We start from the raw sequence: 25,096 nt of genomic DNA, 5'->3' as shown, positions 1-25,096 counted from the left end.
AAGTGCAAAGTAGTCTGTGTTTTGGTGTGTGAAGTCCCGCAAGGACACTTGGCCAACGCTGAGCTCATAAATTTCAGGCCAAATTTTCGCCGGTTTCTGGAAAGCTTTAAGCCAGAAAGTGGCGTCAGTGCGACGAACTAACACACAGGTTGAGGCTAGCCAGATTTACACAAAGAAAAACTTAATAAATATTTTATAAATAAAACACAAAACTAGCTTTGTTAAGGAAAACTTTAATAGATTTTAAAATTCTTGAATCTTTTTATGAATTCACCTTGTTTTTTACTTTGCAAGTCCAAACTTGCGATAAAGCTTGTTAATAAGATAGCTTGAGAGGTTTTCAACTAATGCCTTTGAGGAACTATTTAGCAAGTTTTTGGCATCTTTTTTGACATTGTCAGGAACGGCTTCAGAAGCGGACTTTAAGCCTCCTAGTATGTTCCAAAAGCCTCCTTGGGCTGGCACTCCGTCTATTAGTACAGTATTTCCCTTGAAATCATTGACTTGTGTGTTCAACTCCGCTTCCTCAACGGCATTTGATGCGACCTGACCCTTGTATTTCTCGAAAATTTCAATCACTTCATTGGTAATTCGCAACTGGGTGTCAACATCAGTGGTTTGCTGACTTTGAAGCTGGAGTTGCTGAAGCCTATTGCGATCTTGATCAATCATTCTGGCCTTTCCATTGCCCCAGAGGCAGAACAGCACAGCCAGGATAAAGCTGAAATTAAGAAAGGATTTATATTTTGAAGTTTAAGTGTAACACTAGCTTTACCTTGTTCGGATGGCGAAATGCATAGTTACTTTCTTCACTTGAGGGACTCTTGTAAACTAATGCTGCTTGCATGAAACGCTTCCCTTTAATAGGCAGCTCTGGATTGAAGTGGAGGTTGGACGCAAGACATGTAAAATCATTAAAATGATAATGATGGGATTTCAGCGAATACTTGGAATAGAAACTGATAATCTTCCTTTTTTCTTATTCTGGCGATAGTGGGAAATTCAGTTCTCGGGTGCATTGCCTTTCGATTAATTGAATTGATAATTCCAGCTTTCCGAGAATTCTCAAGTCGTGGAATACAGCGTAAATAGCAGTCATAACAAAAATATTGCGCATACGCAATTGTACAACCACTATTTGATTATTGAATCAATAAAAACTCTTATTAAATCACAAAAACTGTCAATTAGCGGTAATTAATTATTCATGTTAATGAAAACAACTTATTTGTTGCAATTCTATATGTAACTCATTTATTGTAGTTTTTCCTGTGTATGCCAATGTTTTTGCAAAGACCTTCGCAGTCGGTAATTGAAATTCAGTGTTTGTGTCACGACACAAAACTTAAACAAAACAGTAGCCTGGCCTGGCAGAAAGTCAGCGGCAAGCAGAGTTGGCAGCCCACGAGAAGGACATTAAATTAAGTCTCCTGCCAGGAAGATCAAAGTTTTCCAACCACACTGTTGCGCACCGCCGACTTTGCATGTGTGTGTGTGTGTTTTTTCGCCTTACACGTGCTTAAGGAGCCCTTTGTTGGTGCAATAAAATGGTAAAAGGCAAAGCCAAAACAGTAAGTCGACATGCAAAAAGGATACACGTTGTAAAAAGCGCATAAACTTTGCCGAAAGTGACAAACAAAGAGGCCAGCAAACTCGCTCGCACACAAGGGCCAACCTACATTGTGAAATGTGGTGAGGGGGGAGGGGTGCCAAATGGATGGTGTAGGCCAAACAAAAGGTAGGCGAAATTGAAGCCGACTTGATGGGCTGTAAATGGCAAACTTTTCTTTTCGGTTTTCCGGCCTTCACACATTTTTTTTCCCGCCCGTACAGGTGCTAAAACTTTATCAGCATATGCGTGCGGCATGAGAAACCACTCGAGAAGAGCGAAAGATAGCCGATTCAGGGAAGGAAGCGTGCTGGAGTATCTATCTATTGTGGTCCCCAACGTTGTGCCTTATCTTTGCATTTAAATTAGACTTCTGCTCATAAACAAACGAAATTGAATTTTGCCAAAAGCAGTTTTTGGCGGGTGGGTGAAGACAGTTTTTGGTGCTTGGGCTGGATAAGTAAGGAAAATCCCCTTCCAAAGTTTATCTGTACATATACTTAACATAATGGAATGGGACTTTCCAGAGTAGAAAATACTCAAGGCTTTCGAAATACGCAGCCCAGTAAATGTTTATCCGGAAACAGCTAAACAATTTTTAACAAACATAGTTTTCTTTAATATAATATTTATTTTTTAACTTTTATTTAAATTGGGTAAATATAAATATAGCTACGACCAAATATGATTTATCTACTTTAAAACATTCTTTAAATGGTTGTTTGAAGTTGTTCTTACAATTCAAGTGAGCTAAGCCATTTTCTTTTATCCCATTCCAACTCACCTAATGGCATTCAGCCAGAAACTAAAAACTGTCGTTATTTCTTTCAATTTCTTTGCAACCGAAAAAGTTGAAACACTTTACTAGCCAAGCCTGAAAAGCCAGCCACGCCAGAAGTTCAACCAATGCTCTTGATTTGCTGGCAGGGATGAACATGTTTTTGGCCATGTAAATAGTTGAAGGTCATGCCAATAAGCAGAATGCGTATTCTGTTTTGGCAGTCGACAACGGAGCAGCTTGTGTGCCTGAGCTTTCGCCTGCAGGATATTTCATTTCCACGAACACAGCTCATCTCAGATCGTCTGTGCTCAGCTCGGTTTTGTCTGGCTTTTTGCAGGGACAAATACTTGACTAGGCGAAAATGCTGATTTTATTTTGTGTGCCACATTGTCACATGATAATCAGGACGATATAGGCGATAATGTAAGAGCCTACACACGACAACAGGATAGGGCCAAGAGCCCTTGTAAGCAATGGCTTAGCAAAAGGAGGGAAAAAAGGACCCTCATGCAACAGGACAGATTTTCTTCAGCCCCAGGATGAATTCCACACAAACATAATTAGGAAGTACTGTCTGCTGGTGTTAAGGTCTCGGATCCTAAGCTTTCCCGGGAAAAAATGCCATGCAGAGGGCTAAAGTTGCTTGGCAACCTTTTCCCTTTTTGCTTTTGCATTGCGTGAACTCCATTTGCATGTTGTGTCATCAAATCCTTTTGGCCCACTTCGTTAGCTCTTCTAAAATACACAGCCACCCGACAAACATAAATGGTCAGAAAGAAAATACTACAATTTCCATAGTTCGACACCCCTAAAACGTGATATTTTTCAATGTATGTCAGTATATATCAGAATTAATAAAAATAAATAAAATTGAGGACAACATATTTATGATTTAGAATAAATATATTTCTAAATTTTTAACTTTCTATAATTTTTATATAGGGAAGTTCGACTGTAAACAAGGACAGGTGGCCACTGCAGTTGACACTTCGATAAGCAGGTGTTAGCCCGATGTGTTTAGCCGTTGTTATTCAATTTAATATTGGGCTTCAAGCTCCGGATCCCGTGAGTGTTTGTGCTGGTTTGTGTATGTTGGTTCTTGGGCAAGCATTTAATTAAACAAATTGCCAGCAGCAGCGTTAACAAGTTTAGTAAACAGGAAGGGGAGATGTGGCAAGGAAGGGATCAACTTTACGACACATTCAGAAGTCAAATGCCACAGCTGATGGCGTTGATGAGGCGAGCACACACTAGTGTGCCCACCCACACGGATGTCCTGTGGTAGCCGGGAAAACCCACTCTCCTCCGAAGGACCCTGTCAGACGCTTTCGACACTTGCATGGTAATTACTTTCCACATTCCTTGTTTCGGCCAGACAATCAAAAACTTTCACCAGGCGAAAACGAGTTTTTCTACAACACCGAAAAAAGCATTTTACACAAAAATAATAATTGCGAAAACTTTGCCAAAAACATCCTACGGCCGTCCAGTTGCCCGAGTGTTGATTGAATTTAACACAAACTTTGTTGGCCATATTAAGTGAGTAAAGTGGCCTGGATTCCATCCTTTGTAAATTTGAAAGTGACCATTTTTCGTTTCTATCTGAATGGATGTTTTTCGGTTTTATGATGCACCACAATAAGCAAAAGCAGCGGGAAAAATGCTTACCAGCAGTTATGAATATGCATTTTATGGATATGAAGATCTTTCCTTTTGCATTTAATTACATATGCATGCACAGGCTGGCGTGCATGTAAGATTTGTATTTCAACTACTCTTTTTTTCAGCTTCAAGATTGCACCACTTAAATAGATTGCTTTTCTTTAAATTGTATATGGGTTGGTGAAAAAGGGAACAAATTCAAGACGAAAGCAAAGTGGCGATGAATGTGATAATGATTTCCATAAATGTTTCCGCTTACAAGTAATTGGACAGTCTTCTGAACAGTGTTCCTTAAATATTTTATTTGATTTTACAGGTTAAACATTTATACACAATTATTACATTTTTTAAATTACATCTGTACGGTTATGGATCACATAAAACTTTTTAAAAATGAACCTGTATGTATAGTATTTGGGTTTGGTTACTCGATTATCCGAACCATTGAAAAAAATAAGCCAGTTGACTACCGAGCTCTTCAAAGAATCCAGCTGAAACTTTCTTAGCAACGTGCTTAGCAACCCTCCCAGCGAACTTGGTCTTCCGACCACCTTGAGGCGGAACTCCATCGACTAGTATTTCATCGGAAGTCTCATTGATTAACTTATCGACTGACTCCCTTTGTTCAGGCGTCAAGCTAGGGGCTAATCGTGCATATATGCCAAGTAACTCCTGGATTGCAATGATTTTGGAATCGTCGTCCAGAGAGGTTCGTATAATTTCGTTAACTCTTCGGCTGTCAGCCTGACGTTCTTCGTCGGTGTACCCCAAGCAGAGAGAACTAAACAGGATCACTGCAAAGGACCTAAATAAATTATTAAATAAAAATGTTCAAAAATATTGATGACAAATATGTAGAATTACTTACAAAAGAAAAATTTGGGATTTCATTTTGTTACTCTTTATGAAACGCTGATGCAAAACCGAACTGATTGTTTTGCAGCCAAGTAGCTAAATATATAGCCCAGCAAAAGGGAAAATTGATAATCAAATTCCTAGACTGATTAAAGCTCACGTCTGGAGGTGCTCTAGATTTGCATATATGAACGAAATTTGTACATATTTATAAGAAGTGCATAAGTAATTGGCAATTACATATTACAATTGATAAGGTATATTGGCAATTGATAAGGTTGAACGTTATACGATTTACAGGAGAATGCACATCAATACAACAGAATATTATACATACACGTAACCATTTGCTCTCCAAGTTCTAGTACATTTTTATACCCTTGTAGAGGGCTAATAAAAAGTAAAAAAATTAGGTTTAAGGTAACCTTTAGATTTTTGTTAGTATAGGCAGGAAACTAAAGTTAAATACGAATTTATTATAACTCAAAGTAAAATAAGGCTGATTATGCAGGAGACTATTGATCTTATTTCTTTATACATTAAGGATTGGGAATGATAGACTTGAAAGCAGAGTATAAAGGTCGGTATTTAGAGGTTGCACATGAACTTTTATTTAATTTTTTATTTAAACTATTAATATCCCCACACGGATAGAGAGCAAGCTAAATGAGAAGTCTGACTATTTATTTTAAGTACCGGCAGGGCTAATTGAAACACTTAAACCGAAACAACTGCGCACATATACAGACGGTATTTGCTGGGGATACGGTTGACACTTCTGCAGGATCTGGTGGCAATCACACTGATAATACATTTTTAATAGACTCTCAGCCGTTGTCGGCACTTGTGAGCTGGAATTACGCAATCAGGAGGCAGGCGAGCAAGGACACGCAGCCAGATGTTTTGAGCAGGTACGCGACAAACTCATTGCTAGATGTAGCTGTTAGCCCGTTTAAAATTTCTGCTGACTGTCGGGATGGTTTTGGGTGTTTTTGGGGGGTTAAAAGCTGCTTAAATCCCTGGCCCACTTGTAAGGGATTGCGGGCGTACTGCGAGTGCTAATTGCCTAAATCTATCCCACATGGCCCACACAGGCTGCCAATTTGTAGGCCGGCTCTTTAATTAGCTGGCTAACAGGCTGTCGACTAATTAATGAAAGCGGCAACAACGGCAGCCGTTTCAGGTTGGCAGGTTCAAGTTCACCCGCTTAAATTGTGTCAACAGCATTTGCATAATGTGGCCACAGTCGGAGAAAAAGCAGAGCCATTCCATTCCATGCACTTAGGTGTCTACTTCAAAGATCGAGGGTCGGCGCAGTGCAGTCCTTTGCATTTTTAATCAATGGCTTACACCAATACCACTCCATGAAACAGCGAACGCGCGTGGCATGAATAAATTAAAACGATTTCGGGCTACATTTCTTTCCCAAGATTTATTACAAAGCGAAACTCCCGCACTCCGGGACTCGAGAACTCCCGACGCAACTGATGATGATGATGATGATGATTATGCCCCGCCTTCCTTCCCTTTCCGCTCTTCGATTTTCCGATTTTAGGCTGCCACCAAAGATTGTTGCATATCAAATGGCGCCTAAGTGCTGGGCGTGCGCCTCCAAACAAATCAAATCAGAATCGAAGCGCGGTGCTTTTCGGCTTTTTACGGCCCCGACTCCATTTATTTAAATTCAATTTTATATTAGCGGCACTCACTTTCGCCTTTATTACCAATGGAATGGCTTACAAAGTGGATTTGGAGGCGCCTATAAAAGTGGGCCAAAGCAAGAAGTATAAGCCAGAGATGAGACGACTTCGAACTAAGGACTTTGGGGTGTTCTCCGAGGGCTTCATCCATTCATTCAGCGAAGGCATCTAAGCAGCTGCCATGGAATTAAATAGCGTCCTTACAAATTGCTTGCATATGCCACTCCTACTCCAATGTGTCATTCGTCCTTCGTATCAGTCATGTGACATCATTGCCTGCAGAATGCTCTAAAAACACTAATAAAGCGTCCTTGATGTGTACCAAAATAAAAGTGGAGGAGAAAAGCGAGATAGCCCACTAAAAGCTGTTTGAGTGGCTTTTGTGCACTTTTTAATTGAGGGGATGCATCCTTGCACACGTTCAATCAGTTTAATCGCATGGTGAATTAAATTTTCAGGCAGAGAATAAATTATTTATGTTACTTTTTTAATGTCATTTGCTTTTCTGAACTAAAAGAGTTTGTTCAACTTTCACACATTAAAATCAATTTAACATTTTGCGCTAATTTAAATTCAAAATTATTAATTATTATTTATTAATACGATCACAAAAAACCAATATAAATGATTATAAATAAGAAAGGAAGCACGCTTCTGCAAGCCATAGTTTATATACCCGCAGTTCTTACAAAAGTTAAATATTTTATATTTAAAAACAATGACGCTAGGACGATTTTTTGATCTTTCCTATTTTAGCTGGTAGGAGCTATATAATATAATACGTTTCGTCCAAAAAACTGATAGACAAGTTAGCTAGATCGCCTCGCCTGCCGATGCTGATCAAGATCGTATGTACTTAATGGGGTCGGAAACGTATCCTTCCTTCCTTGCAAACTTTTGACTGAAAACATAATGCAATTTACAGAGGTTGAAGAGAAATTAAGGGATAATTAAAATTACTTTTTTTTAGGGCTTTTCAAACTGTAAACGCGGTTAGCAAAGCTTTTGTCTGAGTGGTAAAGTACTCCCCAAACAAATAATGGCAGGAGCAAAGAAAAATGGAATGTAAAGCCAATTTCTTTTTTGTAAAATATGGTAAACACAATATGAAACTACACATCAGAAAGTAAAGCTTGGCATTTACATTCTTTTCAGTAAGCTCGGCATTTCCCTATTTTCCTTTTGGTATTTTGCTTTCATCTCTAGTTGCTTACAGTTCCTTTAGAAGAAAATGACTAACTGCCCAAAAATGTATTTACATTCATGCACAATGTGAAAATATTTCCGAGGTCCTCTTGACCCTGGAATTCTATGGCTCCGGGCCCAGCCTTCACATGTGTATATCTGACTTTACATTACTAAAATTATTTGGCCTAAGAGCCAGAAATGACATGCAAAACTTCCATTCGCATTGGGATAATAAAACCAGCCCAAAGGCCAAAACTGATGGAGGCCAGACGTCTGACAGACGGTCGGAGTGTAGGAAGAAAATCTAAAAGTCAGATGCCTTTTTCGACTTTATCCATCTTGGTTAGAGTCAGAGTCTGCCAGAAAACGAAATCAAAGTGCACTCTCATGCTTCAGAGAGTACTGAAACAGAAAATCACGGACACGAAGACTGTCAAAAACACAAGAACAGTTAATACTCCTTATATTTAACTGTATACCCTTATTCGAATTTACTTTTATTTGAAGTAATTGTATGAGTATACGTACAAGGTCAAGGGTTCAACAGAAATAATTAATTTTTTTATGTTTTGTACAAATGTGTAATGTTTTTTAAATGAAAAATAAAACTTATACAAAACGGGTGGTTATTTAAAATCACGGAAATATAATAGATTGGTAGCATTTAGTATATACTTCCTGTGAAGTATATATTTTGTAAAAGTTATTATTACTGTGCAATTAAAAGTAAAGTATGTAATGGTTTCTGTCGTATTCCATTTGACCTGTACATTTTTATGCGGTTTGACTTATTGAAGTTCACCTGTACATTTTCCCCACTGACTGATGCTAATAATGTGTTGCATACTTTTGGGAGCACCTGCTTGAAAAGCGCTTTCGCCATTTAATTTGAAATAATTACCGCTGAAAGCTAAGAGCCAACTATGTCCGTGCCGTGTGTGTTCCTGCAATTTATACGTGTGCGTACGTGGGAAAATTTGTTGGCCATGTGCGCGTTATGTTGAAATTAATGAGCCAGACCATTGCTCTACTTCATTGCCACAGCGAAGGAAGCACAACACGAGCGAGAAGGATGGACGGCGAACAGAGTGAGAAGGAGGATAGATGGTGATGAAGTTGCACAGACAAAAGCGGAAACAAGCACAACCAGCAGCTTCCGGCCAATGTAAATAAGGCACTAACCGAAAACCCACTGGCAAAGATATGCATGATTACACACACAGCCACGGACGCAGACACAGACACATGATCACACAGAGAACAATTACGATATAGTTATAGCATCCTTATTAAGTGAAGCATAGGTATATAATGTTATATTATTATGAAGGAAGAGCATAGTTTTCTATATATTTAATATATTGATAGCGACTCTAAAAAGTAGATATCACATAGAATCTTTTTAAATAGATTGATAACTAGAAGTCTAATAAATAAATAATTTGTGTTATTGTAAATTTATTTAATACATTTGATTAAAAGTTTCAGGAAACGAAAAAAAATTTATACAATTTTCTCACTCGTCTGTTGTTTATATCTTCCAAAAATTGTTATATAGTTTTTTCAGTGTATTTGGAACTGGCGCATCTGACTGAACCAACTCATTTGCCAGGCAACAGAGCTTGATGATATTTTGCGCGACTCCCTACGATTTTCCCACAACGACATTTTGTATTTATGGCCGCGCACACATGCATAATATATGTATGTGTGTGTGACTGTGGGTATATTAAGCGGGAGGGCCGTTGTTGTGTGTTATTAATGGTCCTTTGCCTTTGTTTGTTAAATTGTTAATACTCTCACATTTACGCGCCTGCAACTCAAGTCGCCATTCGCATGCATTTCCCCATCACTGCCGCTTTGCATTATCCTTGCACTTTTAGCCCAACGCGGTCAACGGCATAATGAGCTCTCTGTTTTATTTATGCCCTTTATTCACCGCTGTTCCGCTGCCTGATTCCTTTGTGCTGTTTAATCCTTTTCCACTTCGGCATGTTAAAGCAGCTTTCGAGGGGAATGCGGTTCTCTGATTAAGGATGGGGCTTCTGCTCTTTGACACAGCCAACAAGCCACCACATGGAGGGAAAATCATCAATAAGTCTCCCGGTACGTAGCCATCATTCAAGTCAAATGTCTTACAGTTATGCTTTTAATTTAATTATAATTAAAGAAAGTTGTTTATATTGTTATTTCTATGAGACACACAGAAACAAAAATGGATATTAACTATAACAAGAAAGCGTTCTAACAGAACGTTTAATTCTTAAGAAATCTTTTGAAGTTTGAATATAAATTTATCCCCTTCCACAAAACATTTGGTAAGTAATACTTCTCATGGAAATATCAGCCAATTTTCGAAGACTCCTGAAAATAATATCAGCAATAATGGGTGGCCAAAAATTTCCAAAACACTTTAAGCTTAAGTTTCCCTAAATTTGTTTACGGAATATATTTGAACCAGAGGTTACCTTTGTGGAACACTTTTTACCAAGACCCATTCACTCCAAAAGCTTTCAGGCTAACCGTCGGCAAAGCAGTCTACTTTGGGCTAAATTACCATGTTTTCCCACCAACGACCTTCAGGATGGAAAGCTCATCTGCTAATGGGGGTGGCAACCCTCTGGGTCCACTCTCGCAGCATCCACTGCGCAGGTGTTTGAACTGTCAGCCGGCTTTTGGATGCTGTAGCACCCCACAATCAGCCACAAACACCCCACCTCGTCGACCAATTCCGCAACAGGATAAAAGAAGGCGAATCAAACACTCGCAACTCAGTGGATGTCATATCCTCGCAGTTAGCGGTTGAACAAAATATCGGAAAAAATAAAATAAACCTCAATAAAATAAGAAAACACAGCGAAATAGCCGCGAAGTGAAAATGTTAAATAAGTGCTAGATGTGATTATCTGCAGAAAACAGTGACAAGTGATTTATATCCCGTCGGGCAATCATCTGCAACCGGAAACTGCCACCGCAAGAAATTCCAGGATGCGGTCAAGACGAGTTTTGGTCCTGCCGCTGCTGCTGCTGCAATTAATCTGCAACTGCCGAGAAGCTCAATCACTGCCCGATATTATCAAGATTGGTGAGTAAAAGATACAAGTTCGAAAGATACAAAGTGGAAATCCGAGTGCTTCGCCCCGAGTAGTAAGTTTAAAACAAAATTAAGCTCGCATCTCCGTTACGTATCGATTTTTTACACGTCATAATCAAGAGCGCCCGAATGTCTCTGTATGGGTTTGAGTATTTGATTCGGCCGGGTGTTTCTGTTTCTGTTTCTGTTTGTGTTTTGTTTGTTTTTATTTGAACGCTGCTGGAGATTAACCAAAATATTTGATACATTTGTTTGGGCATATCTAATAAAACCACCATGCTATTTTTCACCGCAGGTGGGCTCTTCCATCCCTCCGACGACCACCAGGAACTGGCCTTCCGCCAGGCGGTGGACCGCATCAACGGTACGTATACGTCACTGTAATCACCATCCACTAATTACTTATTTATAAGATGATTAGCAAGAATTTCTACTACGAATTTAAAACATTGCTTGAACTTAATACCATTTAAAGTGTGAGAATGTACCCATAGATACTTTATTTAATTTCTAGTAGTTACTTGCCGAAAAAAAACCAAACTAAAACAATTTAATTAAACATTTAAATTTCAGCCGACCGCTCAATCCTGCCGCGCTCCAAACTGGTGGCCCAAATCGAGCGCATCTCTCCATTCGACAGTTTTCACGCCGGAAAAAGGGGTAAGTACCGAATGTGTTGACTTGGCCTGATTTCCCACTCTGTCACCCTGTTGCCTTCTCTTCAACGTAAACTTCACCTTCACCTGATGCTTTTACCCGCATATTTGATTTGGACATACAGCTCTTCGTTCCTCTTTTCCGCATTCACATCTCTTTGTTTCTATTTTGGTTTGTGAAGGATTTACCCTTTGGCTTCCTTTGCATTTGATCTGCGATTTATGGTATGCTAATTGCTGCTGCCTGGGGTATCGTCTCTTTTATCTTTTGTGATGCGATTTCGCAGCATTTGATGCACTTTCAAAGCTTCATTAAATATTTACATTTTTAGTTACATTCTTTGTCAGAAAAATTCACATTACGGAATCGACGTTTATTTGATAAATGCAGACTTATTTTGTTAGTAACATTTTTCCTTTTTAACTCTTGCTCCTTACTAGTGTAAACGGTTTAATATATGAACTGGGAAAAACCTGTTTAAATTATGTAATGCCAATTTCTACAAATAAAATACATTGACCTTTCAAAGTTTAGAGAAGTAATAGTTAAAACTAAATTATACATATATGGGATAGAAGAGATTTGTCTTACCGCCCCTTTACAGAAAAACACCTTTCGGAAATATTTATTACAAAAGTTATTACTAGCTTACGAAAGGTCTATATTTTAATTGGGAAAACTCAGCATTTATATATTTTCTATCGATCGCTGGGATAACCATATTAACTTGTAGGAAAAAAGTTAATTAAATGGATTCCATTATATTGCAACAGCAGCTATGCAAAAAGATTAAAGGTAGGCAACAGCCATTTGTTCGTTTTTCATTAATTAATTAAAATATCAGTTCCTCTGAAAGGGCTTTAGGAAGAAATCTGATGTGCAAGCCCGTCCAGCCCGTTTTCACTCTGCAGTTTTAAGTTTATTGTGGGTATCGGGTGGCAGGGAAGTCCCCTCTGGCACTTGATAATCGTTAAAAGCGGAAGATGAATCGTAAAGCGGGCAAAGGAACGTGAGCCAACTGTCGAATATCCTGTGATAAATGAGACACAAATGACGTCGAAGTTGGCGAGAGCACATGGCCAAAAAATACCTTGGCCAGAGTAAGCCACACTTCAGCACGACAGTAACGAGGCAGCCAGGCAGACAGGACCCTCCACCCACTGAGTCCTGAGAGCAGGTTAACCGCATCACAGAGCCAGGACATCGAAGTGCAGGTGCACATGCACTTACACGTGCTTAGCGCGTTTGATGAGCCAAAGGATGCCGGCTGACATGAGGGGGCAAATCCTGGTGGAGGGGTAGGGGTAAGGCTAAAAGGAAAGGCCAAACGGGCAAAATGAAATTATGTCATACTGAAGTGCATTTTAAATATGCGAACGAGGCTAACTGAACATTACCGAGCCAAAAGCCAAGCACATTACTGCGCTACTTGGACCCGTTTTTACTTTTTGAGCCTTTCAAGTCGTATCCCCAGATTATCTCCTCCACAAGCAGATTGGATTGGGAATGGGAATGGGATTGAGAACAGAGCACGTTACTTGAAAATCAATTTGCGACTTTTAAGCTCTTTGGGATTTCACTCTGTTTCACTCAATTTGCCATAAAGCAGGAATGTCAAAAGTTGCTCCTTGTGATTGGTACACCCCGCAGATATTTTACAGCGGTTGGGTTTGATTTTCCGAATATGTTTGGGCTCAACTAAGTTCGTCAAGAGTGCCAACAACAAATAACTTGAACATAAACCTCAATTGCAATGTTTGTCTTACAGTTTGTGGCTTGCTGAACATCGGAGTTGCAGCCATTTTCGGGCCACAATCATCGCACACAGCCAGCCATGTGCAGAGCATTTGCGACAACATGGAGGTGAATATGAGGCTGAAGATGTCCCCCAAAAACCCCTTGAACAACACACTCGTTTCAGATTCCCCACTTGGAGAATCGCTGGGACTACCGGCTGAGACGCGAAAGCTGCCTGGTGAATCTTTATCCGCACCCTAATACGCTCTCAAAGGTAGGCAGGTGCAATCCCCCAAACACAATCCCAAAACCCAAACCCTCAAAGACTGCATTGTTGATGTTTTCGCTTGCTCTCAGGCTTACGTGGATATCGTGCGACATTGGGGCTGGAAGACTTTCACCATTATCTACGAGAACAATGACGGCATCGTGCGGCTGCAGGAGCTCCTCAAGGCACACGGAATGACGCCATTTCCCATCACAGTGCGGCAGCTAAGCGACAGCGGGGATTACCGGTGAGCCAAGCTAATCGTTTTTACTTTTCAGGGTTTTTTCCTTACTTTTGGCTTACACATACGACCTATTTTTGTAATACCTAATAGGCTCACATTACGTTAAATTAGAAACCCTAACTACCACTACCTAAAATAGTTTATTCTAAATCGAATTAATAATTATTGGAACGCTTAAAAGTAGCTTTAAAAATACGTCAATAAAAATATGTCTGTTTATGAGCAAAAATAACCACATAAAATTAGTTCTTAATAGATCAAAATCCATTTAAAACATATCATAAATTATAATTAATTATAAATTAAATTGTTTTCAAACGCTTTAATATAACATAACCCATCGAGGATGACATATAAACTTTTGAGTTTGATTGATTTACAATAGCCCCTTTAAAATGTATTGGAGTCTTAATTGGCTCAAAGTTTGGGAACAGTCAAAGTAAACTCTTGATTGGTTTTAAAAAGTTTTCACAAAGTTCAAAGGAATTGTATGGCTTCTAGACTTAATATTCGTTTGGAGTTCCTTAGCTAAAGGTCAAAACAAATTGAATGGCCGAAAATAAACTTAATATTGTTAATTGTTATTGAAACTTTAAACTCACCATTACAGGCCGCTGCTAAAGCAAATTAAGAACTCGGCGGAGGCGCACATCGTGCTCGACTGCTCCACGGAGCGCATCCACGAGGTGCTGAAGCAGGCGCAGCAGATCGGCATGATGAGCGACTACCACAGCTACCTGGTGACCTCGTTGGATCTGCACACGGTGAACCTGGACGAGTTCCGCTACGGCGGCACCAACATCACCGGCTTCCGGCTGATCAACGAGAAGATCGTCTCGGATGTGGTGCGCCAATGGAGCATCGATGAGAAGGGTCTGCTGCGATCAGCCAACCTGACCACAGTGCGCTCGGAAACGGCTCTCATGTACGATGCAGTGCATTTGTTCGCCAAGGCACTGCACGACCTGGACACCTCGCAGCAGATCGACATCCATCCGATCAGTTGCGATGGCCAGAGCACCTGGCAGCACGGCTTCAGCCTGATCAACTACATGAAGATCGTCGAGATGAAGGGCCTTACCAACGTGATCAAGTTCGATCACCAGGGATTCCGCACCGATTTTATGCTGGACATAGTGGAGTTGACCCCGGCAGGTATCCGGAAGATTGGCACTTGGAACTCCACACTGCCCGACGGCATCAACTTCACGAGGACCTTTAGCCAAAAGCAGCAGGAGATCGAGGCCAATCTGAAGAACAAAACGCTGGTGGTTACTACCATATTGGTGAGTCTTTAAGATATAGAGATACATAACTTTTAAGAATAATTTCCTATACTATTTCTTGTAGAGTAATCCCTACTGCATGAGGAAGGAATCGGCTATTCCCTTGAGTGGCAATGATCAGTTTGAAGGATATGCGGTGGATCTGATCCACGAGATCTCCAAGTCACTGGGATTCAACTATAAAATCCAACTAGTGCCAGATGGCAGCTATGGAAGTCTCAACAAATTGACTGGGTATGAAAAATCTTTATGTTTACCTTTCCGAATATATATTTAATATTTACCTACCCATTACCCCTTTAGCGAATGGAATGGCATGATCCGGGAGTTGTTGGAGCAGCGTGCCGACCTGGCCATTGCAGATCTGACCATCACCTTTGAGCGAGAGCAGGCGGTGGACTTCACCACGCCCTTCATGAACCTTGGAGTTTCTATTCTGTACCGCAAGCCCATTAAGCAGCCACCCAACTTGTTCTCCTTCCTGTCTCCCTTGTCCTTGGATGTGTGGATCTACATGGCCACTGCGTACCTGGGTGTCTCCGTGCTGCTCTTCATCTTGGCTAAGTCTGTTATATTTGATATTGTTTATTTCTCCGATATCTAATCTTATCTCTTGCAGATTTACTCCTTATGAATGGCCTGCCTATACGGATGCCCATGGCGAGAAGGTCGAGAGTCAGTTTACGCTGCTCAATTGCATGTGGTTTGCCATTGGATCTCTGATGCAGCAGGGCTGCGACTTCCTGCCCAAGTAATATTTGACTTCGATATTGGTTAAGGCATTTTTAAAGACTATTTTTTCAGGGCTCTTTCCACTCGCATGGTGGCTGGTATTTGGTGGTTCTTCACCCTGATCATGATCTCCTCGTACACTGCCAATTTGGCTGCCTTTTTGACAGTCGAGCGCATGGACTCCCCCATCGAAAGTGCCGAGGATCTGGCCAAGCAGACGAGAATTAAGTATGGTGCTTTGAAGGGCGGCAGCACAGCAGCTTTCTTCAGGGTGAGTGGGGATGATTACATAAGATAATATAAATAAAAATTAATATTTTCAAATAATGTTCTTCTTACAGGACTCAAAGATCTCCACATATCAGCGCATGTGGTCCTTTATGGAGTCAGCTCGTCCCTCAGTTTTTACAGCCAGCAATGGCGAAGGTGTAGAGCGGGTTGCCAAGGGCAAGGGTTAGTCAGCATATCATTACAATAAAAACCATTATATTATATTATTGTTTTCAAGGATCATATGCCTTTCTGATGGAGTCCACATCCATTGAGTATGTGACCGAGCGGAACTGCGAACTGACGCAAGTGGGCGGCATGCTGGACACCAAGAGCTATGGCATTGCCACACCGCCCAGTAAGTAGATCTTAAACTGGTGTTAAAGGATGCAGCAGTAGCCTTGAAATTGGTCTTGTTATACAAATGCTTAGAGTGTAAATTGCATACATGAATGTTGCACCTGCAGCTGCTGCATTGTTTACAACCATCTTAAAGAGATCCTTAACTTACTGCTAACCAATCGTACTCACAGATTCTCCCTACCGCACTGCCATTAACAGTGTGATACTCAAGCTGCAGGAGGAGGGCAAGCTGCACATTCTGAAAACCAAGTGGTGGAAGGAGAAGCGCGGCGGTGGCAAGTGCCGCGTGGAGACCTCCAAATCCTCGTCGGCGGCCAATGAATTGGGACTGGCCAATGTGGGCGGCGTCTTTGTGGTCCTGATGGGCGGCATGGGTGTGGCCTGCGTCATCGCCGTTTGTGAGTTCGTTTGGAAGTCACGCAAGGTCGCCGTGGAGGAGCGCCTGAGTGCGATACTGAACGAATGAGAAAAGTCGTAAACCCGGGACGAATGGGTTTAGGCGACCTGGGTCTCGGGAGATCAATCAAAAATGCTAGTAGAAGCAGGAACGTGCAATCCGGAGAAGCATATATCAAGAGCAATAGACGAAATAGCCAATTTTGGACATTCCAATCAACCTTAGTGTTTACCCGATATTCGAACAGTTTCCAAAAATTGAGAGAATTGAGGGTACCGGAGCCACCAATGAAAGTAAGCACCAGTTTGAAGGCGACGTGGAACCAGATATTAATATAGATTCAAGCTACATATGCAAGACATACATACATATGTACAGTGGAGCATATATATATATTTATATTTATACAGGTTATACTCCCTTTCTTAACTTACTCGTAATAATCATATACATAAACTATACACTAAAGGAACCACACAACCACTTGCAACAAATCGAAATATATTGCATTTATATTTGAAAGCATTTTTGGGAATTGACCTATAGGCGTAATTGTAGCTAAATTATATATAGACATGCATATAACCCAGACGACAAGATCAGCGTATTCGTAACCCTAAGAAGCCGGACACAATTTACACAATCGAAGACGATATTTTCGACGGAACTAGCCAGTAGATCTAACCTAAGTGAGTTGTAATCCCTAGCCTAGACACATTACCCCAACATTCTTCCCTTTTTTCCCAAAACTTCTGTCAGTCCCCCTAAGATATAAGATTGTAAAATGTAATTATCGCTCATACAGGCAATTCTGACAAACAATTTCATAAAATACTTACAATTAAATAAAACAAGTTAACAAAAATTGATATCTATCGATGAACACCTGCGTATTATTTCACATTGGATGTGGCCGATGACGCCTAACCGCAAACCGTCAATCACCAGGCTTTTTCCACTTTCTCCCCAATCAATTTTTCATGGGACCTGCACACGCTCACTGCAAGTCGGTGGTTTGGTTTTTTAATTGGGTTTTGTGTTATCAGCGAGGTAACCTCGTTGCCTCGTGGACTTGGCTTCCTCAGTTGTCTTTTGGGAATCCTGGCGTCATGAGGTCATCGGCTTGTCTTCTGCTCCTTTTTGGACTGCAGTTCTACATCCTGGTCCCAACAGCGGCCAATGACTTTTCCTCTTTTCTAAGCGCAAACGCCTCGCTGGGTAAGTTTGTATTTTGCGGGTACCTACATAAAAACATTAACATATATCGCATATTCAGCTATTGTGGTGGATCACGATTATATGACCACGCATGGTCAAAACATAATGGCCCATTTTGAGAAAATTCTGAGTGACATAATACGGGAGAATCTGAAGAATGGGGGCATAAATGTGAAATATTTTAGCTGGAACTCGGTGCGATTGAAGAAGGGTGAGATTTGTATTATTGTATAGGTCCGAATGTTTAAGCTTATATGAAATAATGTAGATTTTCTGGCCGCGATAACGGTGACGGATTGCGAGAATACATGGAAATTTTACAAGAACACTCAAGAAACATCAATTCTATTGATCGCCATCACAGACTCCGACTGTCCTCGATTGCCTCTAAATCGTGCTCTGATGGTATGGATTATTTTCGATCGCAGAATTCATTTTAAAAGCGAAATTGAATATTTTGTAGATACCCATCGTTGAGCATGGTGACGAATTTCCCCAAGTCATTCTCGATGCTAAGGTTCAACAGATTCTCAACTGGAAAACAGCAGTGATTTTTGTGGATCAAACAATATGTAGGTGGACTCAATCTTTAGTACTCCATTTAAATTTCTAGGAGTGTACACAAAATCCGGAAAAACTCGTGTAAACGAATGTAAAATAATCTGAATTTTCTAACATTTTCTTGACTTGTTGCAACAGTGGATGATAACTCGGTTCTGGTTAAATCAATTGTGCATGAAAGCACCACCAATCACATCACTCCAATCTCATTGATCCTCTACAAAATCGACGACTCCCTGAGGGGCCAACAGAAGCGAGCTTTCCTGCGGCGTGCTCTTGCCCAATTTGCTCCCAACAAACATGAAGAGAAGCGCCAGCAGTTCCTAGTGGTATCCGCCTTCCACGAGGACATCATAGAGATAGCCGAGACCCTGAACATGTTCCATGTGGGCAACCAATGGATGTTCTTTGTGCTGGATAAGGTTCGTCGAGACTTTGACGCTGCCACCGTGACCAGCAATCTGGACGAGGGCGCCAACATAGCCTTCGCCCTCAATGAGACAATGCCCGACTGCCAGGACACGCTAAACTGCACGATCTCCGAACTAAGTCTCGCTCTGGTGACCTCCATTTCCAAGATGACCGTTGAGGAGGAGTCCATTTACGGCGAAATCTCCGATGAGGAGTGGGAGTCCATTCGCTTTACAAAGCAGGAGAAGCAAGCGGAGATCCTAGAGTACATGAAGGTAGGTTTATTAATTTAAGTAAGGGGGTTAGCTATTAATATTGTTTAAATCATATGATATTAAATATATGAAACAAATTTGTTATACAAAAAATAAGTATACCAGAATTAATTTAATCTGTGCACTATAATAATAATAATAATTTCAAGAACGATTTTGGGCTTATACGGATTAAATCCCAATATAAAATATCTGTTAATACATATTAATTTTGAGCAGGATTACCTGAAAGCCAATGCCAAGTGCTCCAGTTGCGCCAGATGGCGTATAGAGACGGCCATTACCTGGGGAAAAAGTCAGGAGAATCGCAGGTACCGCGCAAGTAAGTCTGCAATTCTTCGACTTTATTTTTTGCACTCACAAATCTGTTATCTATGTCTTTAGCTCCCACTCGGGATGCAAAGAACCAAAACTTCGAGTTCATTAACATTGGCTACTGGAGTCCATTGCTGGGATTCGTCTGCCAGGAACTGGCCTTCCCGCACATCGAGCACCACTTCCGCAACATCACCATGGACATTGTGACCGTCCACGTGAGTCTTTGAGCCAGGAATATATTTCTTATTATTGGTTCAAATCGCTCGTAGAATCCACCCTGGCAAATCCTCACCAAGAACAGCCATGGAGTTATAGTGAAGCACACCGGAATTGTCATGGAGATCATCAAGGAGCTGAGTCGGGCCCTGAATTTCAGTTACTATCTTCACGAAGCCAGCTCGTGGAAGGATGATACTTCACTTAGCACGACCAACAACAATGAAAGCGTGAGAAGCCTCCATTGTTTCAAGGCTATATTCCTTTTCAAACCTCTTCTGTGCAGGATGAGCTTTTGGGGTCGATGACGTTTCGGATACCCTACCGCGTGGTGGAGATGGTGCAGAACAATCAGTTCTTCATCGCCGCCGTGGCAGCGACCGTGGACGATCCCGACCAGAAGCCCTTCAACTACACCATGCCCATCAGTGTGCAGAAGTACTCCTTTATCACCCGCAAGCCGGATGAGGTGTCGCGGATTTATCTCTTTACAGCTCCCTTTACCATGGAGACTTGGTTTTGCCTGGTCGGCATCATCCTACTCACAGCTCCCATGCTCTACGCCATCAATCGCCTGGCTCCTCTAAAGGAAATGCAAATCAGAGGTTTGTCCACGATTAAAAGCTGTTTTTGGTACATATTTGGGGCTTTGCTACAGCAGGGTAAGTGTTATAATTGATTGTGGTAAAACAATAAAATAAGATAAGATAATAAAACCGAAAATTAAAGCGAATCCATACCAATACTATGCACTCCTTTTTCCCATTCACAGGAGGCATGTATTTGCCGCGGGCCGACAGTGGCCGTCTGGTAGTGGGATTCTGGTGGATCGTGGTGATCGTGCTGGTGACCACCTACTGCGGCAACCTGGTGGCCTTCCTCACGTTCCCCAAGTTCCAGCCGGGCGTGGACTACCTCCACCAGCTGGAGCGCCACAAGGCGATCTCGCAGTACGGCCTGCGTAATGGGACCTTCTTCGAGAGGTACGTGCAGACGACGACCCGGGAGGACTTCAAGCACTACATGTCGCTGGCCAGGATCTACGGGAGTGGCCAGGACGAGGACATCGAGGCGGTGAAGCGGGGCCAGCGCATCAACATCGACTGGCGGATCAACCTGCAGCTGATCGTGCAGCAGCACTTTGAGCGAGACAAGGAGTGCCGCTTCGCTTTGGGCAAGGAGAATTTCGTAGACGAGCAAATCGCTCTGATTCTGCCTTCGCAGAGTGCGTACCTGCACCTGGTGAACCGCCACATCAACAGCATGTTCCGCATGGGCTTCATCGAGCGTTGGCATCAGATGAACCTTCCCAGTGCGGACAAGTGCAGCGGCAAGAGCGCCCAGCGACAGGTGACCAACCACAAGGTGAACATGGACGACATGCAGGGATGCTTCCTAGTCCTGCTCCTGGGCTTCTCGGGGGCCTTCTTAATAGGCTGCTTCGAGTTCTGGTACCGCCGCTTCAGAGGACAGTCGCAAACGTCGCGAGTTTACCAACTGACCCCTTGAAAGTGTATAAAATAGTGGGTTTAAATGGTTGCTACGAAATTTGTTTGGAAACATCAATCTGTAATCCACACTCTCGGCGGGATTTATCCAACGTTTTCTCTATTTGGAGTTCACCTTACTCTGAAAATAATACTTGAAATACTCACAAAGTCTATTGAAGATTCTTAACAGATAATACTTCCAACCAATTTCAATCGAACGTTTTCCTAACAATTTAAATCAAATCAAATATAAAATATAACTCAAATCTTTCTTTAAAGCACAATAAAGCCTATTCTGTTATTAAAAATGTTAAATAGAAAAAAATGATTAAAAACATAAGTATCTTTGTTAAAAACTGGAAACTGCTATAAAAGGCCTTTACAATTGATCAACAAATTAATAAAAAGATATAAAACATTCCATATTTCAAGATAAACTAACTAATAAGATAAGAAAAAAGATTTTGCAATAATCTTTTATACTTTTTCGTTGCCCACCTGATATCGATTTGCACAATAAGTATTAAAAGCGTTTTAATAAAATTCTCAAAGAAAAATAGTTAACTAGAGAAATTTTAAAACGGGCTTTGATTTCACCAATGGACCACTTGAAATTTGTAAGATAGGAGTTTTATGTTTGAAATTACTTTATGAACAACATATCAATCTGGAGTTAAAGGTAGACACTTGTTCATCCAAAGCTCTCTATGTGGAGTTGGCGTTGGGGCCGCGACGGCGGCCGAAGCCCTGGACAACGTTGACGAACCGGCGGTTGTACTGGATCCTGCGCTTGGCGCGTCCCGTCTTCTTCTTCTTCTTCTCTTGCTTCTCCACCTTGGGCGTCTGGCCCTTGACCTTGCCGGCACGAGCCAAAGATCCGTGGACCTTGCCTCCCAGCATGGGAATGTTGAGGTCCAGCTCGAAGGAGCTGAGGGCGGTCACGGGCGTCTCGTTGGACAAAGTGGTGCCCTCGCAGTCGAGGCTGAATTCCTCGGCGTTGAATCCGTGCATCTGAGCCAGTTGGTTCTATAGAAGCCACAAATAGGTTAGGATTTTGCTTTTTGGGATATCCAATTCGGGTGGACTCACCTTGACGACGGCGATGGTGGCATTCTGGCAAACCTCCAGGGCCTCAATGGTCTCTAGTCCACGGACGAACAGCTGCATGTTGATTCGCTCTGCAAAAGAACCATGCCCCGCATATTTATTAGTTTTCATATTGGCTTGTATGGGGAAACACGTGTGCCGATTTAATCTCTATTTTTCAGCCCTTTCACTCGTTTTACAACGGGCACTTGATGCCCATGACACTCGACACTCGCCCGCTCACACATTTCACGGGTATTTTCGCTTTAATTGGGCTATTTTCTATTATATTTCGACAAAAATCACTCGATTACCTTTTGACTTGGTGTGCGGATCCCGAAAAAGAAAGATGGCGCAGAAACATCGGCGGCTCTATCGATGCATCGATAGTTTTTTGTTTTCTAACAATCGATACGAACAATCGATATTATTTTCTTCACCTGTCTGGCAACGCTGAACTGTGAAGGTGGCAGCACTAGTTTTTTTTTTTTGCAATGTCGATTTCGATTATTCGAAGTAGGACCAGTCTGCAGTTTTGGCAAAACGGTTTATTTATTAGTAAGTCGGTATTTTTCAACCGAAAGCTTAAAACTTCCGTTAAATTTAAAATCTCTTAAAGGTGTTTTTTAATATTTGGCTGTGTTTGTATAACATATTTTAGTTTAAGTCGAAGTCAAATAAATATATTCTTTTTTCAGTCTTTTTAGGCAATTAATAGTAGTATTTTTTAGTCTCCTCTATTTGATTTTTATACCCTTGCAAAGGGTATTATAATTTCAGTCAAAAGTTTGCAACGCATTGAAGGAGACATTTCCGACCCTATAAAGTGTATATATTCTTGATCAGCATCACCAGGAGAGTCGATCTAGCCATGTCCGTCTGTCCGCCCGTCTGTCAGACTGTCCGTCCGTCCGTCCGTCCGTCCGTTTCTACGCAAACTAGTCCCTCAGTTTTAAAGTTATCTGCTTGAAACTTTCCCAAAAGTTGTCTTTCTATTGCAGGTAGTATATAAGTCGGAACGAGCCGGATCGGTCGACTATATCCAATAGCCGCCATATAACTGATTGATCGGAAATGCCATAACTTTTGTGTTTGTTAAGTTAGGAAGTTGAGATTTTCTATGGGTTTTATTTTTTTTTTATTATTTTTATTAATATTATTTTAAGGTATTTTTATTAATCCGACCTATAAAATTTCATAAGGATCGGCCAACTATATCCTATACTATATAACTGAACGATTGGAAATGCCATAACTTTGGTGTTTTTAAAGTTAGGAAGTTGGGATTTTTTGAGTATTAAGAATGCATCATATGAATAATTTTGGAGAATATAATTTACAGAGTATTCCCCTTTCAAAGTCTTGTATATATCTATAATTATTTTTATAAAAATTGGATTTGCAGTGCTTATAAAATAATTTACTAATTCATTTTTAAAGGTATAAAGATAAATTAAGTTTTTTTTCGTTTACAGTTCCTATTCCTATATAACACCATTAAATATATAAGTGTTGCAGCCTCATCTCATGGATCGCAAAAGGACAGTCTGGCTGACGCCCTTCTAAGCCCGCACACCCCGCTTACCTCAATCTACGCAAAAATGGGAATTACGTTAAGCCCCGCCACTAGTCCGCCCGCGCCCGTCTTGACCCAGTTTCTGTGGGCCTCTCCTTGAAACCCCGCTTGCGCCTGCGCTTGTCCTTTGTTTGGTCCGCAGAAAGGACCGGCAAAAGGACCCTCGGAGACTACAGGCTGTGTGTTATTCTACGCCATTAGAATAAATATTGCCGCATTGTTTGTCAAACAGGACTAGATTAGTAACATAAACATTCCGTCATAGAATGCAAATCATAAGCCGATTTGACAAATTTGAACGAATTATCTGCGTCTAATGAGTGTGGCTTAAATTGTTCAGGATCTTTCGAAGGTCTGGACATTAGAAAGGTGAACCTTAAGGTTTTACTGGTTTGAAATGTGGTCTCAACTGCAATAAGTGACCGTATACACATATATGTAAAAAAATTTACAAATACATTTTAATAGTCTTTTAATATCTGATACGACTTCTGATTAAATTGTCAACCCTTCAACTTCTACATTTGTTTTTAGGGACCAAAACAAACATGTTTTCATGAATTTGTGTACCCTGCAGAGGTTATTTTAATTTTGTGTTAGAAGTTTGTAACGTAGTCAAGGAATGATTTCTGACCCTAATAAAGATGGGTCAATGCAGGTTTTAAGCGACGAACCATCAGATAAATAATATATAATATATATATATATATAACAATTTCCTGCTTTTTAGATTTTCCTATCTATTTGGTATTTTATTCATGATCCCACCGCGGGTGTATCATCAAAGTGCAGCACAACCCTTCCACTCTGTCCTCCTTTCGATGGTCATTTGAGATAGCCAAATGGCGCATGCGATCCTTCCTTTCCTGTTGTCCACTTCGGTGTGGATCTCCTTTCTTTTCCCTGCTCATATGATCGGATTAGTTTGGGATTAGGGGCAGACATCTCCTGGATTTGCGTAAACTCATTTGCCAGACCTTGTGGCAGAATCAGGACTTGGGAAACGCATCCGAAATCGATTCCCCCACTGCTTGGAGGAACTGCCGCTTTGTAATCTGATATTTTAGCATGTTTGCAAACAAAGGCAGCGGAAAAACAAATT

At 41.0% G+C, this 25,096-nt stretch overlaps 5 protein-coding genes across 5 annotated transcripts; 2 read left to right on the top strand and 3 right to left on the bottom strand.

Moving 5' to 3' along the window:
• Nucleotides 1–213: 213 nt before the first annotated feature.
• LOC108047849 (protein Turandot Z) lies at nucleotides 214–890 on the bottom strand. Its single transcript, XM_017128211.2, has 2 exons — nucleotides 776–890; nucleotides 214–721 (listed from the first exon to the last, which is right to left on the bottom strand). The coding sequence occupies exons 1-2, from the start codon at nucleotides 796–798 to the stop codon at nucleotides 283–285; spliced, it is 462 nt and encodes a 153-aa protein (XP_016983700.1). The 5' UTR covers nucleotides 799–890; the 3' UTR covers nucleotides 214–282.
• A 3,440-nt stretch (nucleotides 891–4,330) lies between these two features.
• On the bottom strand, nucleotides 4,331–5,053 carry LOC108047874 (protein Turandot B2-like). The gene is made up of 2 exons (XM_017128276.1): nucleotides 4,921–5,053; nucleotides 4,331–4,857 (listed from the first exon to the last, which is right to left on the bottom strand). Exons 1-2 carry the CDS (start codon nucleotides 4,941–4,943, stop codon nucleotides 4,485–4,487), a joined length of 396 nt encoding a protein of 131 aa, XP_016983765.1. The 5' UTR covers nucleotides 4,944–5,053; the 3' UTR covers nucleotides 4,331–4,484.
• Nucleotides 5,054–10,256: 5,203 nt separating this feature from the next.
• On the top strand, nucleotides 10,257–17,708 carry LOC108047875 (glutamate receptor ionotropic, kainate 2). Its single transcript, XM_017128277.2, has 14 exons — nucleotides 10,257–10,880; nucleotides 11,185–11,253; nucleotides 11,463–11,549; nucleotides 13,315–13,409; nucleotides 13,468–13,557; nucleotides 13,641–13,798; nucleotides 14,406–15,081; nucleotides 15,146–15,315; nucleotides 15,385–15,645; nucleotides 15,701–15,832; nucleotides 15,886–16,084; nucleotides 16,155–16,266; nucleotides 16,322–16,441; nucleotides 16,617–17,708. The coding sequence occupies exons 1-14, from the start codon at nucleotides 10,784–10,786 to the stop codon at nucleotides 16,910–16,912; spliced, it is 2,562 nt and encodes an 853-aa protein (XP_016983766.1). The 5' UTR covers nucleotides 10,257–10,783; the 3' UTR covers nucleotides 16,913–17,708.
• Nucleotides 17,709–17,795: 87 nt separating this feature from the next.
• Nucleotides 17,796–21,847, top strand: LOC108047872 (ionotropic receptor 93a). The gene is given in 11 exon segments (XM_017128273.2): nucleotides 17,796–18,061; nucleotides 18,120–18,272; nucleotides 18,330–18,466; nucleotides 18,525–18,633; nucleotides 18,761–19,308; nucleotides 19,528–19,630; nucleotides 19,693–19,841; nucleotides 19,896–20,072; nucleotides 20,129–20,504; nucleotides 20,615–21,312; nucleotides 21,314–21,847. Coding segments are annotated over 11 exon segments (2,718 nt in total). The 5' UTR covers nucleotides 17,796–17,823; the 3' UTR covers nucleotides 21,344–21,847.
• Nucleotides 21,848–21,961: 114 nt separating this feature from the next.
• On the bottom strand, nucleotides 21,962–22,832 carry LOC108047873. Its single transcript, XM_017128274.2, has 3 exons — nucleotides 22,733–22,832; nucleotides 22,422–22,510; nucleotides 21,962–22,358 (listed from the first exon to the last, which is right to left on the bottom strand). Exons 2-3 carry the CDS (start codon nucleotides 22,497–22,499, stop codon nucleotides 22,038–22,040), a joined length of 399 nt encoding a protein of 132 aa, XP_016983763.1. The 5' UTR covers nucleotides 22,500–22,510; nucleotides 22,733–22,832; the 3' UTR covers nucleotides 21,962–22,037.
• Nucleotides 22,833–25,096: the final 2,264 nt, after the last annotated feature.

Source organism: Drosophila rhopaloa, unplaced genomic scaffold (assembly GCF_018152115.1).
Source record: "Drosophila rhopaloa isolate 14029-0021.01 unplaced genomic scaffold, ASM1815211v1 contig_178, whole genome shotgun sequence".
Taxonomy (NCBI): domain Eukaryota; kingdom Metazoa; phylum Arthropoda; class Insecta; order Diptera; family Drosophilidae; genus Drosophila; species Drosophila rhopaloa.
This window is presented reverse-complemented; position numbering and strand designations above follow the sequence as displayed.